The sequence below is a fragment of the Tachyglossus aculeatus genome, chromosome 14, assembly GCF_015852505.1.
Source record: "Tachyglossus aculeatus isolate mTacAcu1 chromosome 14, mTacAcu1.pri, whole genome shotgun sequence".
NCBI classification, from domain to species: Eukaryota; Metazoa; Chordata; class Mammalia; order Monotremata; family Tachyglossidae; genus Tachyglossus; species Tachyglossus aculeatus.
Genome location: NC_052079.1, coordinates 58,876,879 through 58,902,785, shown reverse-complemented (window position 1 = coordinate 58,902,785; position 25,907 = coordinate 58,876,879). Strand labels below are relative to the sequence as shown.

Below are 25,907 nucleotides of genomic sequence, written 5' to 3'. Positions count from 1 at the left end.
CCTTTTAGACTGTAAGCTCGTTGTAGGCAGGGAATGTATGTTTATTGTTATACTGTACTCTCCCAAGCACTTAGTATAGAGCTCTGCACTCAGTAAGCACTCAATAAATACAATTGACTGACTGACTGACTGACTAAGGGGCAGCCCTCAGCACAGATGGGGCAGGCTCGGTGCACCTGAATGGCCCAGCTTTGAGCCCGAGCCACCCAGCAGACTGCGACCGGAGACCGTCCAGTCTGCTCCTGGCCAGGGTGGCTGCTGCCCGCGGACCCACAGGGCAGAGTAAACAGCTCCAGCGATGCCTTGCCAACCCCACGCCCAGATCTCCACCCTGACTTCAGGGGCTAATTAGTGTCGGGTAAACAATCAGGAACCACAGTGTGTCCTCTGCGACTCCTAACCACTTTTCGCGGCTCTTGGCATTTCCACAATAAACAATGGACCTCTCTGAAACAACGTTTCATTGACACCTGGTACAGCATCCTTACTTGTTTACAATCTCTCTTTGAAGGACAAATCCTCTGCTGTGCACGCACACACACACACACACACACACACACACACTCGCACATACACGTGCACACTCATGCACACACATAAACAGATCTTTTTCTAATCAAACACACTTGATTGTCTCTTCTTTTTCACCTACATCACCCAGAGTCTGTTCAGAACACAGTAAAAACGTTTTATGGAAGACCTGTGTGTCCAATGTTCCTCACACAGAAGACTCCTATAAAGTGCTCAGTAATCAGCAGACTCCCAGGACAGTGCTCTGCTCACAGCAGGCACTCAGTCAATGTTCTTGATGATGATGATGATAATAATAATAATAATATAACTTGTTAAGTGCTCCCTATGAGCCAAGCACTGTTCTAAGCACTAAGGTAGATACAAGTTAATCAGGTTGGACACAGTCCCTATCCCTTATGGGGCCCCATTTTCATATGAGGTAATGGAGGCCCAGAGAAGTTAAGTGACTTGCCCAAGGTCATACATTAGACATATATCAGAGCTGGTAATAGAATCCAGGTCCTTCTGATTTCCAGGTCTGTACTCTATCCACTAAGGCGAAGCACCATGGTCTAGTGGAAAGAGCCCAATTTTGGGAGTCAGAGGACCTGGTTTCTAACTCTGACTCCACCACTAAACTGCTGTGTGGCCTTGGACAAGTCATTTAACTTCTCTGTGACTAGATTCCCTCATTTGCAAAATGTGGATTCCCTCCTACTTGGACTGCTAGCCTCATGTGGGACCTGATGATCTTGCATCTACCCTAGCGCATGGTTCAGTGCTTGGCAAATAGTAAGTGCTTCATAAGTTAACTCCTTAAACTCCTCACCCTTGGTTTCAAGGCTCTCCATCACCTCGCCCCCTCCTACCTCACCTCCCTTCTCTCCTTCTCCAGCCCAGTCCGCACCCTCCGCTCCTCTGCTGCTAATCTCCTCACTGTGCCTCATTCTCTCCTGTCCCGCCGTCGATCCCCAGCCCACATCATCCCCCTGGCCTGGAATGCCCTCCCTCCGCACATCCGCCAAGCTAACTCTCTTCCTCCCTTCAAAGCCCTACTGAGAGCTCACCTCCTCCAGGAGGCCTTCCCAGACTGAGCCTCTTCCTTCCACTCCCCCTCCCCAACCCCCCGCCTTACCTCCTTCCCCTTCCCACAGCACCTGTATATATGTATATATGTTTGTACGTATTTATTACTCCATTTATTTATTTATTTATTTTATTTGTACATATTTATTCTATTTATTTTATTTTGTTAATATGTTTTGTTTTGTTGTCTGTCTCTCCCTTCCAGACTGTGAGCCCGCTGTTGGGTAGGGTAGGGACCATCTCTATATGTTGCCAACTTGTACTTCCCAAGCACTTAGTACAGTGCTCTGCACACAGTAAGCACTCAATAAATATGATTGAATGAATGAATGAAAGAAAGTACCATAAAAAAGTGTTTCACAAATACTGTAATTATAATGATGATGATGATGAGGAGGAGGAGGAGGAGGAGGAGGAGGAGGTGGAGGAACAGAAGAAAGAGGAGGAGGAGGAGGGGAGAATTTTCAAGGATTTGTAGGATTGCATTTCAGATTCATCACTAAGTCTCTGGAACAACAGTGTGTCAGAAAGCCAAATGCTGGACCTCACTGTGGCCCAGCTTGGTTCTGGGATGTCTGGACATCAATAAACCCTGGTAACTGGACATTCCCAGGTCTGGACCAAATCAATTGGGTAGTGGGATTTATTGAATGCTTTACTATGTGCAGAACACTATACTGGGTGCCGTGGGGTCACCCAGAAGGGAACCACAATCTCACTTTTGCTCAGGATCTAGTCATTGGATAACCCGCTCTCCTCTCTGCCCCCGCCCCAACAGGGCTTCCTGCTTTTTGCCACAACACTCTCCCCTCTGGATTTGAGCTGAGGCTGACCTTCCTGCAGCCAAAGTCCCCCCGGGGTTGTGGATGTCCCCCGGGGTCGTACATGCCCCCCAGAAAGCACCCGGGCAATGCTGCTCAACCCAGTGGAAGGCTGCCAATGGTGGCTGTGCCCAGGAGTGGCTGCAATCTGCAGAAAAGGCAATTTTCCTAAAAAAGGTTGTCCCCGCTGAGCTGGTCCCCACCCTTAGACATCGGGTACCCAGCAAACTGGCTCTGACCCCCAGGGATCTCAAACCTGCTGCACTTCCCCCAACACCTGGAGATCTCTTTCCGGTGCCTGCTGTGTGCAGAGCTCTGAGTGGGGAACCTGCCATGTGCTAAGCAATGGCCACCCCGTCTAACATAGTACATCTTTTGGCTGTGAGTTCCAGACAAAGTGTCATGAGGGAATTGGGGAACGTTCTTTTGACAGCTCATGTCCACCCAGACAGTCCACCCTATCATCTCCTTGTATTTTCCACTGCTGTAGATAACACTACTATCCTCACGGTCTCACATGCCCGTAACTTTGACATTAGCCTCAACTCATCTCTCTCATTCAACCCACATATTCAACTAGTACAGTGCTCTGCACACAGTAAGCGCTCAATAAATATGATTGAATGAATGAGTGAACTTGTCACCAATTCCTGTCAGTTCAACCTTCACAACATCGTTAAAATCCTCCCTTTCCTCTCCATCCAAACTTCTACCCTGCTGATCAAAGTACTTATCCTTTCCCGCCTGATTCCTGCCTCAGCCCTCTTGCTGATCTCTCTGCCTCCTGTCTCTCCAGTCCATATGTCACTCTACTGCCCAGATCAGTCTTTTAAAAAAAGTTCAGTCCATGTCTCCCCATGTCTCCTCAAGAACTTCTGGTAGTTGCCCAACCATCTCTGTATAAAACAGAAATTCCTTACCATTGGCTTTAAAGCACTCAAGTATTGGCCCCTCCTACCTTACCTTCCTGATTTCCTACTACAATCTAGCCTGCACACTTCATTCTTCTAATGCCAACCTACTCGTGGCCAAGTGGAAAGAGCACAGGCTTGGGAGTCAGAGGTCATGGGTGCTAATCCTGACTCCTCCACTTGTCTGTTGTGTGACCTTGGGCAAGTTGCTTAACTTCTCTGTACTTCAGTTAACTCATCTGTAAAATGGGGATGAAGACTGTGAGCCCCACATGGGATAACCTGATTACCTCATATCTACCCCAGCAATTAGAACAGTGCTTGGCACATAGTAAGCGCTTAACAAATACCATCATTATTATTTATTTATTTATTTACTCACTGTACCTCAATCCCATCTGTTTCATCGCCTACCTCTTGTCCATATCCTCCCTCTGGCCTGGAACTCCCTCCCTCTACATATCCAACGCACCTCCAACCCTCTCCACCTTCAATGCCCTCCTAAAATCACATCTCCTCCAAGAAGCCTTCCCAGACTAAGTCCTCATTTCTCCTATTCCCTCTCTCTTCGGTGTTGCTTGTGCACTTGGCTCTGTACTGTTTAAGCCCTTGATATTCACCCCACTTTCAGCCCCTCAGCACTTATGTGCATATCCATAATTGATATTAATGTGTGTTTCCCTCCATAATCTCTAAGGTCCTTGTGGGCAGAGAACATGTCTACCAGCTCCATTGTGTTGTACTTTCCTAAGCACTTAACACAATGCTCTGCACACAGTAAGTGCTCAATAAATACCATTGATTGATCGATTGACAGAACACCACGAGAATGGCAGAGGTGGCTGGCACGAGAATGCTATACTGACCATTTGGGTTCAAGTAGGGAGTGTGGACCCTAGGTCTCCCCCAGCTCTGACACCTGAGGGGAGGCTGGTCAGCATCCTGGAGCCCTCCACCCTACGTCCCAGAGGCACCCTCCACAGGAGACTGCTGGAGTCAGCATCTGGGTCAATCCTCACCTGGGCAGCCCTTATCCTGGGCGGCCAGCCAGTGACTATCCTGGGGATGGAAGGCTGAGCAGGAAGAAGCCCAACCCATGGGCAGCCCGAGGGGCTTGTACACCAGTCCCCACCCATGGGGACCCTCACGCTCTGAGACATCTTGAATTAAAGGCTTCCTTGGGCATTCCCAGCTAGACCCAGGAGATTTCAGAGATGAACAAGGGGATGGAAAACGCTTCTCTCTGGGTTACCAGGAATGCCATGGATGGATGGATGGATGGATTGATGGAAAATCGAGAACATTTTGTGTCAGGTAGAGTCTTGGCAGTCCCCAGGACTGAATACAAGATGCCCAAACAAACCTGGTTCCCCTCAGCTGTCTCTCTCTCCCCATCTCCCCCTATCATCGATGGTCAGGGGATTGGGCCAGGGGCCTGGCCGCTCCTCAAACAGCCTTATTGAAGGAACATCTCCTTCAAGAGGCCTTCTCCGTCTAGGTCCTCATTTCATCTTCTCCCACTCCCTTCTGCGTCACCCTTGCACTTGGATTTTCACCCTTTATTCACCCCTCCCTCAGCTCCACAGCATTTACGTCCATATCTGTAATTTGTATTAATGTCTGTCTCCCTCCATGCTGTGAGCTTGTTGTGCGCAGGGCTTGTGTCTACCAACTCTGTTATATTCTATTCCAAGTGCTTAGTAGAGTGCTTTGCACACGGTAAGCACTCTAGAAATACAATTGATCGATTGAGTGCCCAAATTTCATTTATTCATTCAATCATATTTATTGAGTGCTTACTGTGTGCAGAGCACTGTATTAAGCGCTTAATCTGACGGTGACTCACCCAACACCTGAATGGGTGGGAGGAGAGGGGAGAGATCAACAGGAAAACAGGAAGGAGTCTTTCATGTTGATCCTAAAAATATCTCTGGGCTCATGGAGCATGTGCTCTGCCCAAACTGTTTAATTTTACATTAAAATCGTCCCGTGTTTCCAGAGAGAAAACCCACGCAAAGTGGTGGGGAGAATGAAGAAAAATAAACAGCGAGTGCCCGCGGCCCTGTACCACAGCCCCCCAAGCCACACATTGTGGCCAGCTGTTGGGGCCGGGAGGAGCAGGGAAGTGGTCAAAAGAAGAGGGGAGGGAGGTGGAGAGAGATGAGGAGAAAAAAAGGGTGGGGGGGAAGTTTTAATGTCTGTCATTCCAGCTAGACTGTAAACTCCTTACAAGGAGGAATCATGTCCATTACTCTATGTCACTCTCCCAAGTGCTTAGTGCAGTGCTTTGTACAGAGTTAAAGAGGGAGGGAGGGAAGGGGTATTTACTGAGGGTTTATGCTGAACAGAGCACTGTACTAAGTGCTTGAAGTGGGCAGAGGGAGGGGGAAGGGAAGGGAGGACAAAAAAACAGACACGTCAGCTGTGGTCCTGTAAAAGACAGCGAGGGTCCCGACATCCACCATCAGCTCACCCTGGGCCTCTATAGCCTACGCGGGACTCGTCTAAACCCCGGGGGTGGAGGATCATGGGGTCTTGTACATTCACAAGTTAGAGTCACATAGAGATAGGCCAATCATCAGAGCAGGAAGCAGTGTAGCCTGGTGGAAAGAGTGCAGGCCTTGGAGTGAGAGGACCTCTCCTCTGGAATGGAAGCTCCTTGTGGGCAAGGAACATATCTACCAACTCTGTTCTGTTGTACTCTCCCAAGAACTGAGTACAATGCTCTGCCCACAGTAAGCACTCAATAAATATAACTGATGGATTGAATGACCTGGATTCTAATCTCAGCTCTTCCACTTGCCTACTGTCTGTCCTTAGGCAAGTGTCTTCTCTGGGCCTAGTTCCCTTATCTGTAAAGTGGAGACTCAATACCTAATCTCCCTCTTACTTTTACTCTGGGACCAATTTGCGATATGGGCTTGTGCCCAGCCCGGTTAACTTGTATCTACTCCAGTGCTTAGCAAGGTGCTTGATACATATAGTAAGTGCTTAACAAATACCGTAATGATTATAATTATTAGGGAAGGGCAAAATGACAGCCCCATGGGAGAGGTAACCCCATTTTCTGTCACACAGAAAACACCAGGCTGATAGCAGCATCCTTACTATGGCAAACCAATGGTCCATCCAGCCCAGATCTCTATCTCTGATGGAGCACCACAGATGCTTGGAGGAGCTGTGGGCTGCTTTGTTGTTTTGACATTTACCTTCAAGGTTTGGGGTGAATCATCCCACAATTCTGACTCACCCCTTCACCCCTTGACCCAGTGACCCAGCACTGACCATCCTGCAGCCCTGACTCTCCCCTCTCCATCTCTGATTCTCCCCCAGTGAAACAGCATGGACCATCCCAAATCCCTGGCTCACCCCTCTCTGTCCCTGACTTTTTCTCAGTGATTTGGCAAGGATGACTGGTCCATGAATGTGTGCAGGTTAGTGTAGCCACCAGCACGACTAATCATAAGTTTTGGTATAGCTGGGATCAGGACCATAATGTCCACCTCTTGTCCCAGTGCCCCAGTTTGCCCGCAGCTTCCCTGGAGCCAAGACCTCCGGGCGTCCCCCTGGACTACGGTTGTTGGATTTCACTATGGAGAAGATGGAATCTGAGCCGTGTCCCCCTTCCCTATCCCACACCCCGGTGGGTTCCTTCCCCAAGACCCCAGTAGTCCCTTCACTCCCACAGGCTTCTGAACACTCCTGGATTTACTCCTGGCCTCGGCCCATTGGTTGATACGGATCCAATCATCAGTGGCGGGGTAGACCCATCTTCACAGATCACTCAGTTATTCACCTAATCTATCTCCAAACTCTTCCTCCTCCAATTGGATCCTTGTTTCCACCCTGGCTCCCACTGCTGGTAAATCATTTGTATCTGCCAGTCTCCTTCATCAGATTGTAAGCCCACTGAGTGCAGGGGGTGGATCTTTGGCTTTTGTAGTACTTTCCCTAGTGCTTAGGATAGTGCTCTGCACCCGTCAGCACTAGGTAAATAACAACTGACTGTGGAGAAGTGCATTGGTACTCTGACTCCGGGGAAGGCCCTAGGAAAAGGGGTCAAGGCCATGGAGTCTGGGGGCATCACACAACCAGCCTTGGCCCCTGGAAGACCACAGGGTAGAGCTGTCAGAGGGAAAGGAGTGGCAAGCCTGAGCCAGGATCCTCCCTCCTCGCTCCCCAAACAAGAGGGAAGCAGGCTACGAAGCGGCAAGAACTGGGATTAAGCTGGGAGATCTGCCCTTCCCCCCCTCCTGCTGGACTCTGTCAAACTCATGACGTTCCTGGCCAGGCTGACCGGGCCCGAGGCCGGGAGAGGCCCTGGACACCAGGAAAAAAGTTTGACAAGCTGATCCATTTTCTAGCCAATTTGCAAAAAGTGATTACATTGCTCCATCTGAAAAACAGCAATTTGGAGGACAGTGGGTCCCAAAACAGCGAGCTGGAGGGCAAAGTGGTCTACTAAATGAGCTGGAGGACACAGTGATCCCCAGACAGTGAGAAGAAGGGGAGAGTGATGATCCAGACACTGATCTGGAGGGTAGTGAGGTCCCCATAATAGCGAGTAGGAGGACAGAGGGATTGGTCCCTAGACAGTGAGCTGGGGGACACAGCAGTCCCCTAGTCAGCTAGATGAAGGGCAAAGAGGTCCCTGAAACAGTAGGCAAAGGACAGAGAGGACCCTGAAACACTGAACAGGACAGCAGAGGGAGCCCCCAGACAGCAAGCTGGAGGGCACAGTGGTCCCCCAGACAGTGAGGTGAAAGTCAGAGAGGTCTCCGAAACAGTGAAAAGGAGGACAGAGGGAGTAGTCCCCAGACAGCAAGTTGGAGACCAGAGGGAGCAGTCCCTCAGGGAGGGCACAGATTGAGAAAGTGTGAGGACAGAGGCTGAGTGGAACATCTGGGTAAGAGAGAGAACTGCCAGGAGAAAGAGGAGCTGGCTGCGGGGGTGGGGGCAGGCAGACCTTTCTCCTCACTGGCTTTAATTTCAGATCAAGAAATCCTCTGGGTTTCCATCTAAACAGCGGTCCATCTGTCCAACTGTTCAGATCTCGATAAAAAAAAACTTTCAAAGGGAACTACTGCTATTTCAAGCAATTATGATGCTAAAAACAATCATCTTTAACTGAACCACGGTCTCATCATGGCCTGAATCCCCCACGGTGTCATTTTCTGTTATATTTGAGAAATTCCTCAATAAAGATGTCAAATAGAGAGTGAGTCTAGTTCCCCTGAGGACAGATTTGGACAACTTCCAGGACAAATTCATATACAAGAGATCGAAACTTCCAAAAGAAAAGTTCCCTTGAATGGGAAGAAAGGAAACATGTTTAACGACAAAAACGCAGGAAAACCCACTTAGCCAGCCACCCGGCTCTCCTAATTGAGAAACTTTTCAGTCATGGCTATTTATTTATACGATGCTAATCGTTTTATTGCTGCCATGAGTGCAGGGTCATTCGGGGAAGGCTTGTGGGGGGCGGGGACCGGTAAGGTTTTCCTCCCAGGCACTACAGTCATCCCACATGCAGAGGTAAAAAGAACACCACAATCGCCACTCCTCCCACCCCCCCCACCTCGAACCCCAGAAACAACTTTTATTCTCTACAGTGCTTTTCCAAAACAGCTCAATTTTTGCCCTCACAGCAACCCTAGGAAGCAGAGAAAGGCAAAGAATCTTATCCCCATTTTACTGATGAGGAAAGAGAAGCCCAGAGAGGTTAAGGAACTAGTCCAAGGTCACACAGCTGGCCAGTGGCAGGGGTCGGACTAAAATCTGGATCTTCAGATTCTTTCACTGAATGCTCTTCCTGCTACAGGTGGAAATTCTCTACTTATAAGTGGTGTAAGTGCAAGGGCTGCGGGGGAATGTTGGATGGATGCAAGCTGGAAAAATAGAGGTCAATCAGGAATGGCTTCCTGGAGGAGATGGAATTTCAGAAGGACTTTAAAGTTATGGCCTGGCAGAGAAGCAGCAGGGACTGGTAGAGAAGCAGTGGGACCTAGTGGATAGAGCACGGTCTTGGGAGTCAGAAGGACCTGGGTTCTAATCCCGGCTCTGCCACTTGCCTGCTGTGTGGCCTTGGGCAAGTCGCTTATCTGTGCCTCAGTTCCCTCATCCATAAAATGGGGATTAAGACTGTAAACCCTATAAGGGATAGGGATTGTGTCCAACCCAATTAGCTGGTATCTATCTACCCCAGGGCTTAGAACAGTGCTTGGCACATGGTAAATGCTTAAAAACTACCTCAATTATTATTATTATTATTATTATTATTATTATTATTATTATTATTTGGGTGGTGAGGGAGTTCCAGATCAGGATATAGGGTTGGAGGGGAGGGGCATGAACAAGGGGTCAGAAGTGGGAGACTCGAGAATGAGGCCCAGTGAGGAGGTTGGCTTGAAAGGAGTGAAGTGTGATTTGGGTTGTAATAGGAGAGGAGCAAGGATAGACAGGAGGGAGAGAGCTGATTCAATGCCTTAAGGCCAGTGGTTAGGGGTTCCTGCTTGATGCAGCTGAGAATCTTGGGCAGCTATTAGAAGCCTATGAGAAGTGGGGAGCCATGTGCAGAATGTTGCTTTAGAAAGATAAATCTGAGCAGCAGAGTAGAGGACAGAGCAGAGAAGGGAGAGGCCGTAGGCAGGGAGGTCAGCGAGGAGGCTGATGCAGCAGTCGAGTCCAGGATATGGAGAGTGCCTGGCACTGCGAGGTGGTCTTTGGATGGAGTGGAAGGGGTGGAAAATAGAAGAGGCAGGATTTAACCAGGCCAGGGGCCAGTCGCAGGTCACAACCACAGGATTTCATCTCCTCACTTGCCTGAGCCATGAAGGACCAGAGCAGGGCAGGGGTGGGGCCCCTCATACAATTGGGGTCCTGTGGGTCAGGGTTCTGTTACAGCTGACAGAGCCCGTTCGGAGAGGCTGACATGTCTCCTGGAGTGGGGGCCGGTACAAACTTCTAGTGGGCTAGGAACCATTTATTTGCAAAGGAGAGGGAGGGCCTGAGATCTCTCATGGCCAGAGAGGGCTGGGCCCAGCAAGCCCCAGGAGCCTCAGCTCTGCAGGCTGGGCAACACACAACTCAGACTAGCAGGGCAGCCCTCTGGGGCTGTCTAGGCAATTTGGTAGGGTGGCACAAAGGGCACTAAAAGACACAAAGAGCATTAGAGGCAGAAAAATGAAATAGCTACTTTGGCCTGGGCCCCTCGTTTGGTCATGAACAGGGCAGTTATTGCTGAGGAAATGGGATGGCTGAGCATCATAATGATGCAGCCTCATGGGGGTCAGCTCTCCCTGGGGTCGCCTTCACAGTGTCATAGCCTTGTGGCTTCCTGGATAGAATTCTCCATTTCTTTCAGTAAATTCACTGCCGCAGTCTACATGGCTGTGACTGGTCCAACCAACCAACCATTGGTAGTATTCACTGAGTGCCTACTAAGTGCAGAGCACTGGATTGAACACTTAGGACAGTTCAGAAGAGTCCAAGGACACGATTCCTGCCTTTGAGGAGCTTACGGTCTACTGCATGCAGAGTATTGTACATTGTACAGAGCATTGCTTGGGAGAGGACATTAGAGTGAGTAGACACAATCCCTGGCCTTGAGGAGCTTCCAGTCTAGCAGGTCCATATTCAATCCTCCAGGCAGTGAGGCAGGCAGTCAGCTCAGTTAACCATACAGTGGTGAGATGCTACTGGCAGCACAAGAACTTGGTTGCTTGGGATGTTTTAGACTCCATTTGCCACAATGGACTCTGACGCACACACACTATGTCTCTGTCTGTCTGCCTGTCTGTCTCTCCTCAGCATGGAGTGATACTTGTCAGATGTAGAGCAGTGAAAACCCAGCAGGCTGGATACCCACCCCAACCAGGAACCAGGTGGACCCAGTCAAGCCCCCTTTAAATTTGCTCCTGGGGCAGTGAGCACCTCTACCTTGCCAGCCAGCCCCAGGCTGCTCAACTCCTATTGTCTCCTGCTCCCTGACACTGGGATGAAGCCAGTTCATTGGATGGGCCCCAGGGCCCCCATCGCCCTTCCCCTGCAGAGATGACCTCCACTGGGTCTTTCACTATCCTGCCAGTCAGCCCCCCAGTGGAGAGGTGTGGTACGCAGAAAACTGTTTGGGGCTGGTAAATATTAGTCTAGGTCTGCAAGGCTATGTTAATGTCAAGCAAAAACAGGGACTTGATTTCCTTGCTATAATAATAATAATAATGATGGTATTTGTTAAGCGCTTACTATGTGCCAAGGACTGTTCTTGGCGGGGGGGGAATACAAGGTAGTCAGGATGTCCCACATGGGGCTCACAGTCTTAATCCCCATTTTACAGATGAGGTAACTGAGGCACAGAGAAGTTAAGTGACTTGCCCAAAGTCACACAGCTGACAAGTGGCGGAGCCGGGATTAGAACCCCTGACCTCTGACACCCCAGCTTGGGCTCTTTCCACTGAGCCACACTGCTTCTCTTGCTGTTCGTGGCACCCAACGTGTATTTCCCAGTTGGCCTCCTTGGCTTCCATGGCCCCTCACCCACTGGCATCTCTGTGTCCTGGAACCCTTTCCTGTGTCAGCCTGGAGCCCGGCAAAAATAATAAGTTTCCCCTGCTTTTCCCTTCCCCCCTACCCTTTACTCCCCTAGCAAGGGGTGCTGGGTGGAACCGACCGGGAATTGGGGTGATTGCTTGGGCAGAAGGAGGATGGGGAGAAGCAGGACCAACCACACTGATGGGAGAAGGTTCAGCGTCAGGGACCCTGATGGTGGCCACCAGAAGAAGCAGGGGATGAGGGGGTCGGAGTTGGGCATTTTTGGCCATGCCGCCAGAGGAGGTGGGGACGAGCTAATCAGAGTCGGATGTCCATGGCCATGGCCACTGGGGGGTCAGGGGACGTGGGGGTTAGAGGTTGATGTCCATGGCCTTGGCTGCCAGGAGAGGCAGGGGAAGACGGGGTCAGAGTCAGACATCCACCACAGCAGTCACCAGGGGAAACAGTGGATGAGCGGGTCAGGGTCAGATGGTCATGGCTACCAGGGGAGCAGGGGAGAGGGGGGCAGAGACAGGTGCTGAGGGAGGCAGGAATGACAGTGGATCCGAGTGGCACCAGCCCCAGCCCCTGGGACCAGTCACCCCGGTGACTTACCCAGGCAGTTGTGCCCGTCGTGGGCCAGCATGAAGCCATCATAGCATGTGCAGCGGTAGTTCCCAGGGATGTTGATGCACTCGTGGACACAGCCCCCATTGTAGTGGTCATTTTCACACTCATCAATATCTGAAACAGAGTGTCCAGCATGGGCATCAGTTTGGGCAGAGGAGAAAACCAGCTCTGTGGGTGCACCTTCCCCACAAAGTCCAACTCAAAGCACCCAGATTTGCCTCCAGGAGCTTGGTACCACCACCCCTTGCCTCTCCTGGGCTCCACATTATTGCCCCCAGACTCATTCATTCATTCAATCATATTTATTGAGCGCTTAATGTGTGTACAGCACTGTATTAAGTACTTGGGATAGTACAGTATAACAATGAACAGACACATTCTCTGCCCACAACAGCTTGGCTCCAGCAGCTCACTGCCACCACCCTTGCCTCTCCTGGGCTTCACACTGGTGCACCAGACTCAGCCCCAAGAGCTCACTGTCACTACTCCTTACTTTTCAGATTCACCCCCCGGGGAAACCTGGATCGGGTCTGGGGTTCAGCCTGCCAGTCTTGCCCCCAGTGGGCTGGCTGCGGAGGTTTGTAGCCAAACACTCCTTGCCTGCCCCCCTCAATGTGAGCACAAGAGAGTGAGAGGGTGGCCCAGGCAGGCTCCCCACAATGACCATGGCACACTCTTGGGTTATAAACAAAATGCCAGCGTTTACTTGGGTGGCAGTCAGGCTTCCTTAGAATCTTAAACCAGCCGCAAGAATAACTGCCAATATGATATTTGTTCCTAACTAAACCCAGGGTTCCTCCCTCAACGTCTCTCTCATGGGCATGCCACCCAAGGTCCTTCCCAGGTAGTTCTCCCTGCTGACCCTCAGATCTCCAGGTATACTGGCAAAGATCTCTTCCGATGATGATGATGGTGACAGTACCTATAAAGTGGCTTGCCCAGTGCCAAGCACTGTGCTGGATGCTGCAGTAGATACAAGGTAATCAGATTGGACCCAACCTCTGCCCACATGGGGACCCCAGTTTAACAGGAAGAGAGGGAGGAAGGACCCCTGGGTCCCCCACGGGCCCCCAGAAGGGCTCAGGATCCCCAGGCCCCCCAGTTGATCCCAGAAGGGCAAAGGCCTCTGATCACTGACAAGGCAGCAAAGCTGGTCGGGGACAGGGAAGGAGAATGGAAAGCAGATATGCAATCGACAGGTCCAGCAGACCCCAGGCTGCTAACTGCAATGGCCACACCCCTAGAGCCCTGTCGGAGAATCAGGCCTCACATCACCTCGCCTGGACCCCGAAGGAGGGTTTCCTCACTGGCTTTGACGTCTCTCCTAATTGATATTTAAACAGATTGGCCCCAGCTCTTTGAACTGCCAGCCAGCACCCTAAATCAAGCGGGTGCCCCGAGACCCTGCCAAGCCCAGGGCAGCCAGCGAGTCTGGCTTCATTTAGCGTCCGCCTGCCCAAGCTGACTCCAGCAGAGAGACTTCCGTGTCATAAACCTGAGGGGTGGGAATCACGACAGGATTGCCTCTGGACCCTGGCTCTCCCCAGCCCCAGCCCGAGACTCTGCTTTCACCTTCACAGGGACTGGAGCATGTCCCACAGGGCACCCCAAGTTTTAGGGGTGGCCTCTACTGGTTCATGAACCTCAGACAAGAGCCTTGAACCCACAGTAGAGTGGCACTGACTTTGGGTTTGGAGTTATTGTAATAATAATAATAATAATAATAATAGCAATACTCGTTATGGTATTTGTTAAGTGCTTACTATGTGCCAAACACTGTTCTAAGCACAGGGTAGATACAAGGTAATCAGGTTGTTCCACGTGGGGCTCACAGTCTCAATCCCCATTTTACAGATGGAGTAACAAGTACAGAAAAGTTAAGTAACTTGCCCGAGGTCACACAGCAGACAAGTGGAGGAGCTGGGATTAGAACCCATATCTTCTGACTCCCAAGCGCATGTTCTTACCACTAGGCCATACTGCTTCTCAAGTACCAGTAGTAGTAATAATAATAATAATAATGATAGCATTTATTAAGCGCTTACTATGAGCAAAGCACTGTTCTAATCACTGGGGAGGTTACACGGTGATCAGGTTGTCCCATGGAGGGCTCACAGTCTTCATCCCCATTTTACAGATGAGGTAACTGAGGCCCAGGGAAGTTCAGTGACTCACCCAAAGTCACACAGCTGACCGTTGGCAGAGTCGGGATTTGAACCCATGACCTCTGACTCCAAAGCCCATACTCTTTCCACTGAGCCATGCTGCTTCTCTAGTAGTAATAGTTGTTGTTGTAATGGTATTTATTAGGCATCTACTGAGTCAGAACACTGACCTGAGAGCTGGGAAAAAAGTTCATGGGTGAGAACTGAACATAGGCCCCAGCCCTCCAGGGGCTCCCAATACTTTGGCCCAAACCAGAGAGCCACAAGAAACACCCCACCTCAACCTGAGTCTCTTCCAGAGGAGACTGGTGTGGATCGGGACGAGGTTCAAACAGTGACTGAAGAGATCTGGCCCTGACACATGGGCACAGGCAGAATTTTTCTGATGCCTAGGGTACAGACGCTCAGAGGTGGCAGGGAGGCTAAACGGAGCCAGGCCATGTCAGACCGGAAACAGGTGGATGGCCCGTAGGGCACGGGCACGAGGGAAGCAGTGTGGCCATGAGAAGCAGCATAGCTTAATGGAAGGAGCTCAGGTCTGGGAGTCAGAGTACCTGGGTTCTAATCCTGGCTCTGTCAATTGCTTGCTGTGTGATCTTGGGTAAGTCACTTAACTGCTCTGTGCCTCAGTTTCCTCAACTGTAAAATGGGGATTAAATTCCTGCTCTCTCTCCTACTTAGACCATGAGTCCCATGAGAGACAGGGACTGTGTCAGACCTTATTAGCTTGTACCTAATCAGGTGCTTAGAACAGTGCTTGACACATAGTAAGTGATTAACAAATGCCATTTAAAAAAAAAAAGGGAAGAAGGAACAGGCCAGGCCCCTGAGGTCCAAGCTTTGACAATTTCCCCACAGGGAGGGGGTGGTGGGAAAGGAATATCACATGGGTGGGTCAAAGAGGGCCCAGATGTGGTCGGGGTCCCAGGATGAGGTTGGGGTACCAGGACCCACGGGTGGGGGGGTACCAGGATCAGGAGGTGGAGGTGCCAGGGCCAGAGGTGGGGGGTACCAGAACGCAGAGGTTGGGGTATGAGGACCCAGAGGTGGGGATGCCAGGACACAGAGGTGGGGATGCCAGGATGTGGAGGCAGGGGCTCGCGCCTGCCACGCTGTTCTTGGCAAGCTCTTCATGGAGAGCGACCTCTTTCCAGAAGCCACAAGCCCAAACTCAGTAGCGGTCAGAGCTGAGCCGGAGGACGTTTATTTTTGTAGAAGTAATGGTTTTCTCTGGATAACACTCTCTGCCGGAAAAACAAATAAGAGGCCCGCTGCGGGGACGGGCGAGGCAGGCGGGCGGGCGGAAGCCCGAGACCAGGTCCAGGCAGAGGTGGTGAGCTCCCAGGACCTTGGGCTGGCCTGAAAACATCATCTCTGGGGGCCTCGGGGGCTCTCTGTCTCCCCCAGCCCCTGCCACCACCCACAGGTCCAGCCTCACTGTCCCCCCTTTCATACCTGAGGCCTGGTGGCCCGGCTGACCCATCCACCTGGGCTGGGCTACGCAGGGTGACCATGCGATTTCGTGGCAGACCCGATGGGCGCTCACTGAAGCTCAGGAGCCTGTGGTCCTCTCCACTGTTAAGCCAGGACTGGCATCTCTGGCCCCACTAGGTCCTTCCCCCGAATCCCCCAAAACCAGCAAGGCTGGGCTGAGGGCTGTCCCACATTCAGAGCGAGACAGGAGGAATTCCACAGCCTGCCTATCAACCCCTGGGGAAAAATGGATTTCACCAGGAGCACAAAAAAAGAGCATGAGAAGGATGGAATGAAGAGGACTTAATGAGGCCTGGGCATTCCACACTGAGGAAGCAAATTGGTTTCAAGAGAGTTTGGACATTCAAATACATAGGAGATATGGTATATACTATACGAAGCGGAGCCAAAACTTCTAATAATACATCCGGTAATCCCCCTTATTTAAATGACTGACATGGAATCTCTAGTGGATACAACACACAGGAAGTTGGCATTTCTGCTTATTCCCATCTTAATTTTGTCATGCCACAAAAATGTTTTTAAACAAACAAAAAAGGCAATACAGTAATACATTTTATATTCTGAGGCAAAACATTATTTCCCTCAAAACGTTTAATTGCAGCACTAAATATGGCCCTACTCAGGGAAGAAAGCCGCCAGAGGAAGATGGAAAAAAATAATCAAGTGTAATACATGCAGGGTAACAGGGAGCCTTGTTCAGACTAAACAACTATTACCAAAAGAGCTTTCGTTATTTAAACACACCATTTAAGGGAGGCTTTGCTGTTTCATTCAGGGGCTGGTTCTGATTATAAAAAGGAGGGCTTTTAATTAAGATTAGTACGGCCTAATTCAAGCTGTAATTTGGTTCAGTAATTGGGTTTCGTTAGTTCGCAAATGTCTAGGAAAATGAAGTAATTATGGTTCAATGAGTTGAAGCCTCCCTGGCAGTCCTCTCCACCACCACCCCAGCCTGAATTATGCACTGACACAAACAGGTACAGCCTAATTTAGATCAGGAGACCCCCTGCCCTCTACCAGGATGGACCTGGATGCCCAGCAGCATGGAAACTTGCCCCTGTGCCCATGGGGCGGGAGTGGGTGCTGGCCCGAGATCCTCTGGGCCCTCACAGCTTCCCACATTTACTCATCCCAAAGGGTTTCCAGGGTATGAAGAGAACCAAAACGGTGGCTCTCTGGCCTATTCTCTCCTTGAAGCCCCCTCTCCCAACATCCTACTTCTCCCACAGGGTAAAATCGCTGTCGCATTTGGGACGATGAGAGCAATGGAAGGAACAATTAATCAGTTTCTCTCTCCTACCTCACCTCTCTCCTACTATATCCCAGCCCGCATACTCTGCTCCTCTAACACCAACCTACTCGCTAACAACCTTCCTCCCACCTGGAACACCTTCCCTCCCATTTCATATTCAACAGACCACCGCTTTCCTCATCTTCATTGACTTCCTAAAATCATATCTCTCCAGGAAGCCTTCCCTGGCTAACCTCTCTATCCCCCACCCTAATTTTCTGTCCTTCTATATTGACTAAAGTGCTTGGCTTTGCACTCTTAAGCACTTTGATACTCACCTCATCCCCAGCTCCACAACACTTATGGACATATTCTTTTACTCTGCTGCTTTCCCTATCTATAATTTATTTCAATGTCTGACTTCCCCACTAGACTGTAATCTTCTTGAGGGCAGGGATCGTGCCTGCCAACTTGGTTGTTCTGTACTCTCCAAAGCACTTCTGCCCCTGCTCTCTCTCCCTCCCTCCAGGCTCGCATCTCCTCCTGCCTTCAGGACATCTCCATCTGGATGTCTGACCGCCACCTAAAGCTCAACATGTCCAAGACTGAACTCCTTGTCTTCCCTCCCAGACCCTGCCCTCTCCCTGACTTTCCCATCACTGTTGACGGCACTACCATCCTTCCCATCTCAGAAGCCCACAACCTTGGTGTCATCCTCGACTCCACTCTCGTTCACCCTTCACATCCAAGCCGTCACCAAAACCTGCCGGTCTCACCTCCGCAACGTTGTCAAGATCCGCCTTTTCCTCTCCATCCAAACCGCTACCCTGCTCGTTCAAGCTCTCAACCGATCCCGTCTGGATTACTGTATCAGCCTCCTCTCCGATCTCCCATCCTCCTGTTTCTCTCCACTTCAATCCATACTTTTTTTAATTGGCATTTATTAAGCGCTTACTATGTGCAAAGCACTGTTCTAAGCACTGGGGAAGTTACAAGGTGATCAGGTTATCCCACGGGGGGCTCACAGTCTTAATCCCCATTTTACAGATGAGGGAACTGAGGCCCAGAGAAGTTAAGTGACTTGCCCAAAGTCACACAGCTGACAATTGGAGGAGTTGGAATTTGAACCCCTGACCTCTGACTCCAAAGGCCCTGCTCTTTCCACTGAGCCATGCTGCTTCTCTGCTGCTTCTACTTCACGCCACTGCCAGATTGTCTTTGTCCAGAAACGCTCTGGGCATGTTACTCCCCTCCTCAAAAATTTCCAGTGGCTACCAGTCAACCTAAGCATCAGGCAGAAACTCCTCACCCTCGGCTTCAAGGCTCTCCATCACCTCGCCCCCTCCTACCTCACCTCCCTTCTCTCCTTCTACAGCCCAGCCCGCACATCCCGCACCTCTGCCACTAATCTCACTGTGCCTCGTGTTCTCGCCTGTCCTGCCGTCGACCCCCGGCCCACACCATCCCCCTGGCCTGGAATGCCCTCCTTCTGCACATCCGCCGAGCTAGCTCTCTTCCTCCCTTCAAGGCCCTATTGAGAGCTCACCTCCTCCAGGAGGCCTTCCCAGACTGAGCCCCCTCCTTCCTCTCCCCCTCTCTCCCCCTCCTCCCCCTCCCCATCTCCCCGCCTTACCTCCTTCCCCTCCCCACAGCACCTGTATATATGTATATATGTTTGTACGTATTTATTACTCTATTCATTTATTTATTTTATTTGTACATATTTATTCTATTTATTTTATTTTGTTAATATGCTTTGCTTTGTTCTCTGTCTCCCCCTTCTAGACTGTGAGCCCACTGTTGGGTAGGGACCGTCTCTATATGTTGCCAACTTGTACTTCCCAAGCGCTTAGTACAGTGTTCTGCACAAAGTAAGCGCTCAATAAATACGATTGAATGAATGAATGAATGAATCAATCAATCAATCATATTTATTGAGTGTTTACTGTGTGCAGAGCACTGTACTAAGTGCTTGGGAAGTACAAATTGACAACATATAGAGACGGTCCCTACCCAACAGTGGGCTCACAGTCTAAAAAGGGGGAGACAGAGAACAAAACCAAACATACTAACAAAATAAAATAAATAGAATAGATATGTACAAGTAAAATAAATAAATAAATAGAGTAATAAATATGTACAAACATATATACATATATACAGGTGCTGTGGGGAAGGGAAGGAGGTAAGATGGGGGTGATGGAGAGGGGGACGAGGGGGAGAAGAAGGAAGGGGCTCAGTCTGGGAAGGCCTCCTGGAGGAGGTGAGCTCTCAATAGGGCCTTGAAGGGAGGAAGAGAGTTAGCTTGGCGGATGGGCAGAGGGAGGGCATTCCGGGCCCTGGGGATGACGTGGGCTGGGGGTCGATGGCGGGACAGGCGAGAACGAGGCACGGTGAGGAGATTAGCGGCACAAGAGCGGAGGGTGCGGGGTGGGCTGTAGAAGGAGAGAAAGGAGGTGAGGTAGGAGGGGGCGAGGTGATGGACAGCCTTGAAGCCCAGGGTGAGGAGTTTCTGCCTGATGCGCAGATTGATTGGTAGCCATTGGAGATTTTTGAGGAGGGGAGTAACGTGCCCAGAGCGTTTCTGGACAAAGACAATCCGGGCAGCAGCATGAAGTATGGATTGAAGTGGGGAGAGACACCAGGATGGGAGATCAGAGAGAAGGCTGATGCAGTAGTCCGGACGGGATAGGATGAGAGCTTGAACGAGCAGGGTAGCGGTTTGGATGGAGAGGAAAGGGCGGATCTTGGCAATGTTGCGGAGCTGAGACCGGCAGGTTTTGGTGACAGCTTGGATGTGACGGGTGAATGAGAGAGCAGAGTCGAGGATGACACCAAGGTTGCGGGCTTGTGAGACGGGAAGGATGGTAGTGCCGTCAACAGAGATGGGAAAGTCAGGGAGAGGGCAGGGTTCGGGAGGGAAGACAAGGAGTTCAGTCTTGGACATGTTGAGTTTTAGGTGGCGGGCAGACATCCAGATGGAGATGTCCTGAAGGCAGGAGGAGATGCGAGCCTGGAGAGAGGGGGAGAAAGCAGGGGCAGAGATGTAGATCTGGGTGTCATCAGCATAGGGATGATAGTTGAAGCCGTGGGAGCGAATGAGGTCACCAAGGGAGTGCGTGTAGATTGAATGAATTTAGTATGGTGCTCAGTACATGGTAAGTGACCAACAAATATTACTGATTGGACATGGAAACTGGCCACTTCACTCCCACCAGGCTGCAGGTTATTTCTATACTGTACTCTCCCAAATGCTTAGTATAGTACTTTGCATACAGTAAGCACTAGATAAATACTTTTGAATGAATGAAAGGTCTGCCCAGCCACCTTCACTGTGGTGGGAGTTGGGGAGAGGGGTGCTGATTGTAGAATTTCAGAGGTGTGTCTACAGCTGTGTGACTTTGGGCAAGTCACTTAACTTCTCTGTGCCTCAGTTACCTCATCTGTAAAATGGGGATTCAGACTGTGAGCCCCACGTGGGACAACCTGATCACCTTGTAACCTCCCGAGCACATAAAACAGTGCTTTGCACATAGTAAGCACTTAATAAATGCCATCATTATTATTATCTGGATACATGACTCTTTCTTTCTCTCTCTCTTTTTCTTTCTTTGTGTCTTTTTTTCTTTCTGTCTTTCTCTCTATCTCTCTCTCTCTCTCTCTCTCTCTCTCTCTCTCTCTCTCTCTCTCTCTCTCTCTCTCTCTCTCTCTCTCTCTCTCTCTCTCTCCAACACTACCCCCAAGCATGGATCAATCAACAATGTTTACTGAGCACTGCCTAGGTGGAGAGCACTGTGCTGAGTGCTTGGAAAAATACAATAGTTAGTACACCTGGTCTCTGTCTTCAAGGAGTTTACAGCCTACAGTGTACAGGGTGCTGTACTGAGCACTTGGGGGACTACAGGACTAGGGAGGGAAGCAGCTGCTAAAATAATCTACAGACAAGGGGAAGCAACCAAGTTCAAAGATAAGTATGTAAATGCTATAGAGTGGGGAGGCGGGTGAGTACTCCAATGCTCAAGTGGTGTGGATGTGCTTAAGTGATAGTTGGGGGCGGAGAAGAGTGTTAATTATGGTATTTCTTAACCACTTACTATGTGCCAAGCACTGTTCTAAGCATGGCGTAGATATGATATTCAAGTTGGACGATCCTTCTCTCACATGGGGCCTACAGTCTAAGTAGGAGGGATAACGAGTATTGAATCTCTATTTTACAGATGTGGAAACTGAGGCACCTAGAAATGAAGTGACTTATCCAAGCTTACACAACAGACGAGTGGCAGGGTTTGGATTGGAACCAGGTCCTCTGATTCCCTGGCTCCTGCTCTTCCCACTAAGTCTTGCTGGGGAGATAGAGAAGAATTAACCGCCATTCATGATGAGCCACTCCGAAGCTTTGGCTGAGAATGTGGTTGGCTGGGGGGCGGAGGGAAGGAGGGAGAGAGAGGAGGAGGGATTGGGGAGGGGGCGAGAGGGCGAGAGGCGTCAGAGTCTCCACCCAGCACCGCCGCCTACTGGTGAATAAAGGAGCTGCACTCCGCCCAAATTCCCAACAGAAATCCGAAATCCCAAAGTGGCCCTTCCCTAGTGGTCCCGGTGTCTGGTCTGTGCATCCCCTACACGGAGAACCACGCGCCTTGGAATCCTCCATGCTGCCATATTTTATTTTATGATATTTGTTAAGCGCTTACTATGCGCTAGACATTGTACTAAGTGTTAAGGTAGATACAAGCTAATCAGGTTGGACACAGTCCTTGTCTCACATGGAGCTCACGTTTTAATCCCCGTTTTACAGATAAGGGAACTGAGGCACAGAGAAGTTAAGTGACTTGTCCAAGATCACCCAGCAGATAAGCCACGGAGCTGGGATTAGAACCCAGGTCAGAAGGAAGTGCTTCCGATTCCCAGATGCTAGTCCAACACCACCTGGTTCCTCTCTGGTCTCCCTGCCTCCAGGCTTTCCCCCAGCGAATCTACCACACACAGCTGCCCGGTGCACTTTTCTGAAGCATTGCTCGGCCCAGATCTTCCCAGTCCTCCAAACCCTCTTCTGGCTTCCTTGACCCTCCACATCAAATATAAACTTCTCACAAATCGCTTCATGCTCTCCACCATCTGACCTCCACTTTCCTATCTGCTTTCTTCTCCCATTATTCTCCCAGCTGTCTTCATTCCCCCCATGCCAACCTTCTCACTCTCCCTCACTTTCGATTTTTCCAACTCCATTTCCTCACACTGCTCCCCCTGCCTACAGCTCCCTCCCTCCCCTCATCAGACAGACCCCAGTTCCCTCACCTCCCAAATCCTCTTTCAATCCCACCTCCTGCAGCATGTTTATTTCCCAGCACCCTAAGCCATACTGACCCATCAGCCAACTCTAGCACTTAGGAGCTTGTTTATACTCATCTTCAGCATGGTTTATTCAGTTATTTATTTTGACCATTCTAGTTGTAAATATTTTTGTTGGCCTCCCCCATTAATAATGACATTTGTTAAGTGCTTACTATGTGCCAGGCACCGTACTAAGTGCTGGGGTAGATAACAAGGTAATTGGGGTGGACACATTCCCTGTACCACATAGCGTTCAGAGTCTTAATCCCCATTTTAAAGATGAAATAACTGAGGCACAGAGAAGTTCAGTGACTTGCCCAAGGTCACAGAGCAGACAAGTGGCAGAACCGTCTATACTTATGCTCATTTCATTGTAGGCAGGGAACGTGTCTGTTTACTGTTACATTATACTCTCCTAAGCACTTAGTACAGTGTTCTGCACACAGAAAGCGCTCAATAAATTCAAATGAATGAATGAAAGAATGAAAGAATGAATGAATGAATGAATGAACCTAGTCCTTCCGATTCCCAGGCCTGTGCTCTATCCAGTTGGCCACGAGGCTTCTCTAGCAAGGAAGCTCCTTGTGGGCAGTGAGTGTGTCACTTTTTTGCATTAGAATGGAAGTATTTAGTACAGTGCTCTGCACATGCTAAGCACTCAATAAATGCCATTGATTGATTGATACATCTCAAATATCTAGCACAGGATACTGCACCAAGTAGATGCTCAATAAATACTGTGACTCCCAGGAGAATAGGGAGGAGAGGGAGATGAAATATGACTTTTCTCCTCCCTCACCATAGCCCTTGGCTGGCAGCAGTTTGACACTTCCTACTAAGGATTAAGACTAAACCCCACGTAGGACATGGACTGTCCAATCTGATTAGCTTGTAGCTACCCCCAGCACTCAGTACAGTGCTAGGCATCTGTAAGCACTTAACCAATGCCACAAAAAAGGCAAGCAGACATAAATTGCCAAATGTCCAACAGTTTAAAAGAGTAAAAACATGAAGAAGAGGCAGCATTTACAATATCAGATAAGTAGACATACAGGAGGGTAACTAACAGAGCAGCAAAACTGAGAAGAAGGGAAAGGTGTAACTGGGGAAGGTCTCCTGGCAGAGGTGACTGGCTCTGAAGGCACAGACTGGCCATGTGACTTGGGGGACCTGATGGGGAGTGAATTCCAGGTAGGAGAAGGGCTCCAATAAGGGGTCAAAGATGTAGAGTCAAGAGGGAGAGGGAAGGGAAGAGGATCAGAAAGCGTGAACTTAAGTACAGCAAGTGAAGTGCAACTAAGGAAGAGGAAGAGGAGAAGGGAGGAGGAGGAGGAGGAGGAGGGGGAGGAGGAGGAGGAGGAGGAGGAGGAGGAGGAGGAGGAGGAGGAGACAGCTGGTGGAAAGTTTGGAGCTGGGGGTCAGGAGTTCTGTTTGATGTGGGGTGAGATGGACACCCGCTGAAGGTTTCCGAGGAGGGAATAATGTCTTCTGAATGGTGCTTTAGGACATACAGCTTTGGGAAGAGGGGAGAGGCTGGCAGGGAAGCAGGCATGATGCCAGGGAGGAGGTTGATTCTGGAGTCTAGCTGGGATCTTTCCTCTAGCTGGGATCTTTCCTCTAGCTGTTATTTATGTCTGTCGCTCCTTCTAGACTGTAATCTCCTTGTGGGCAAGGATCCTGTCTACCATCTCTATTACACTGTGATCCCTATTGCCTAAAATACAGTGCTCTGCATGCAGTAAGAGCTCAATAAATGGCATTGATTTATTGATCGGAGGGGATGAGGGCCAACCCTGACCCGGGCAGGCTGAGGCCAAGACTGGCTCAGATACATGTGTTATCTCTAACCCCTGCCCCTCCCCCATTTCTGGCCCACCTGGGGAAGGGCACCAGGCAGAGCTCAGGAGGCAAGGCTGGACACCTCTTTTTGGCCAGCAGCGGCACTGCCCAGACCATTGGAGAAGCAGTGTGGCTCAGTGGAAAGAGCCCAGGCTTTGGAATCAGAGGTCACGGGTTCAAATACAGACTCCACCACTTGTCAGCTGTGTGACTTTGGGCAAGTCACTTCACTTCTCTGTGCCTCAGTTACCTCATCTGTAAAATGGGGATTAAGACTGTGAGCCCTCCGCGGGACAACCTGATCACCTTGTAACCTCCCCAGCGCTTAGAACTGTGCTTTGCACGTAGTAAGTGCTTAATAAATGCCATCATTATTACTATTATTATTATAACAGCAACTCTTTCTGCCCAGGGAGGCTCAGCGACCCACTGGGGCCCAGGCTAGCAGGTGGGCACTCCAGGAAGCAAGAGAGGGGCTGACAGCAGTAGCTGGGCCCCCACTCCTGGTGGCCCTGCACGACTCCAGGCTCAGAGTTCAGCTGTTAAAAATAATTAATAATAACTGTAGTATTTGTTAAGCACTTACTATGTGTCAGACACTAAGTGCTGGGGTAGATACAAGGTAATTGAGTTGGACACAGTCCCTGTCCTACGTAGGGCTCAGTCTTAATCCCCATTTTATGGATGAGGTAACTGAGGCCCAGGGTGAAGAGAAGTGAAGTGACTTGCCCAAGGTCACACAGCAGACATGTGGTGGAGCCAGGATTAGAACTCATACGACCTTCTGACTCCCAGGCCCATGCTCTATCCACTTTGCCATGTTGCCTCTCTGTTTGTGAGAGGCTGGACCAATCAATCAATTAATCAATCAATCGTATTTATTGAGTGCTTACTGTATGCAGAGCACTGTACTAAGCGCTTGGGAAGTACAAGTTGGCAACATATAGAGACAGTCCCTACCCAACAGTGGGCTCACAGTCTAAAAGGGGGAGACAGAGAACAAAACCAAACATACTAACAAAATAAAATAAATAGAATAGATATGTACAAGTAAAATAAATAAATAAATAAATAAAGTAATAAATATGTACAAACATATATACATATATACAGGTGCTGTGGGGAAGGGAAGAAGGTAAGATGGGGGGATGGAGAGGGGGACGAGGGGGAGAGGAAGGAAGGGGCTCAGTCTGGGAAGGCCTCTTGGAAGAGGTGAGCTCTCAGTAGGGCCTTGAAGGGAGGAAGAGAGCTAGCTTGGCGGATGGGCAGAGGGATTGGGGGCATTCCAGGCCCGGGGGATGGCGTGGGCTGGGGGTCAATGGCGGGACAGGCGAGAACGAGGTACGGTGAGGAG

The 25,907-nt window shown here is 50.0% G+C and overlaps 1 protein-coding gene across 1 annotated transcript in view; it reads right to left on the bottom strand.

The window, feature by feature from the left end:
* The window catches only part of SCUBE1 (signal peptide, CUB domain and EGF like domain containing 1), a 96,010-nt gene that overhangs the window by 66,129 nt on the left and 3,974 nt on the right, over window positions 1-25,907 (bottom strand). The window contains exon 3 of the mRNA XM_038756299.1: window positions 12,476-12,604. Coding sequence (XP_038612227.1) covers window positions 12,476-12,604 — 129 coding nt within the window. The remainder of the gene's footprint in view (window positions 1-12,475; window positions 12,605-25,907) is intronic.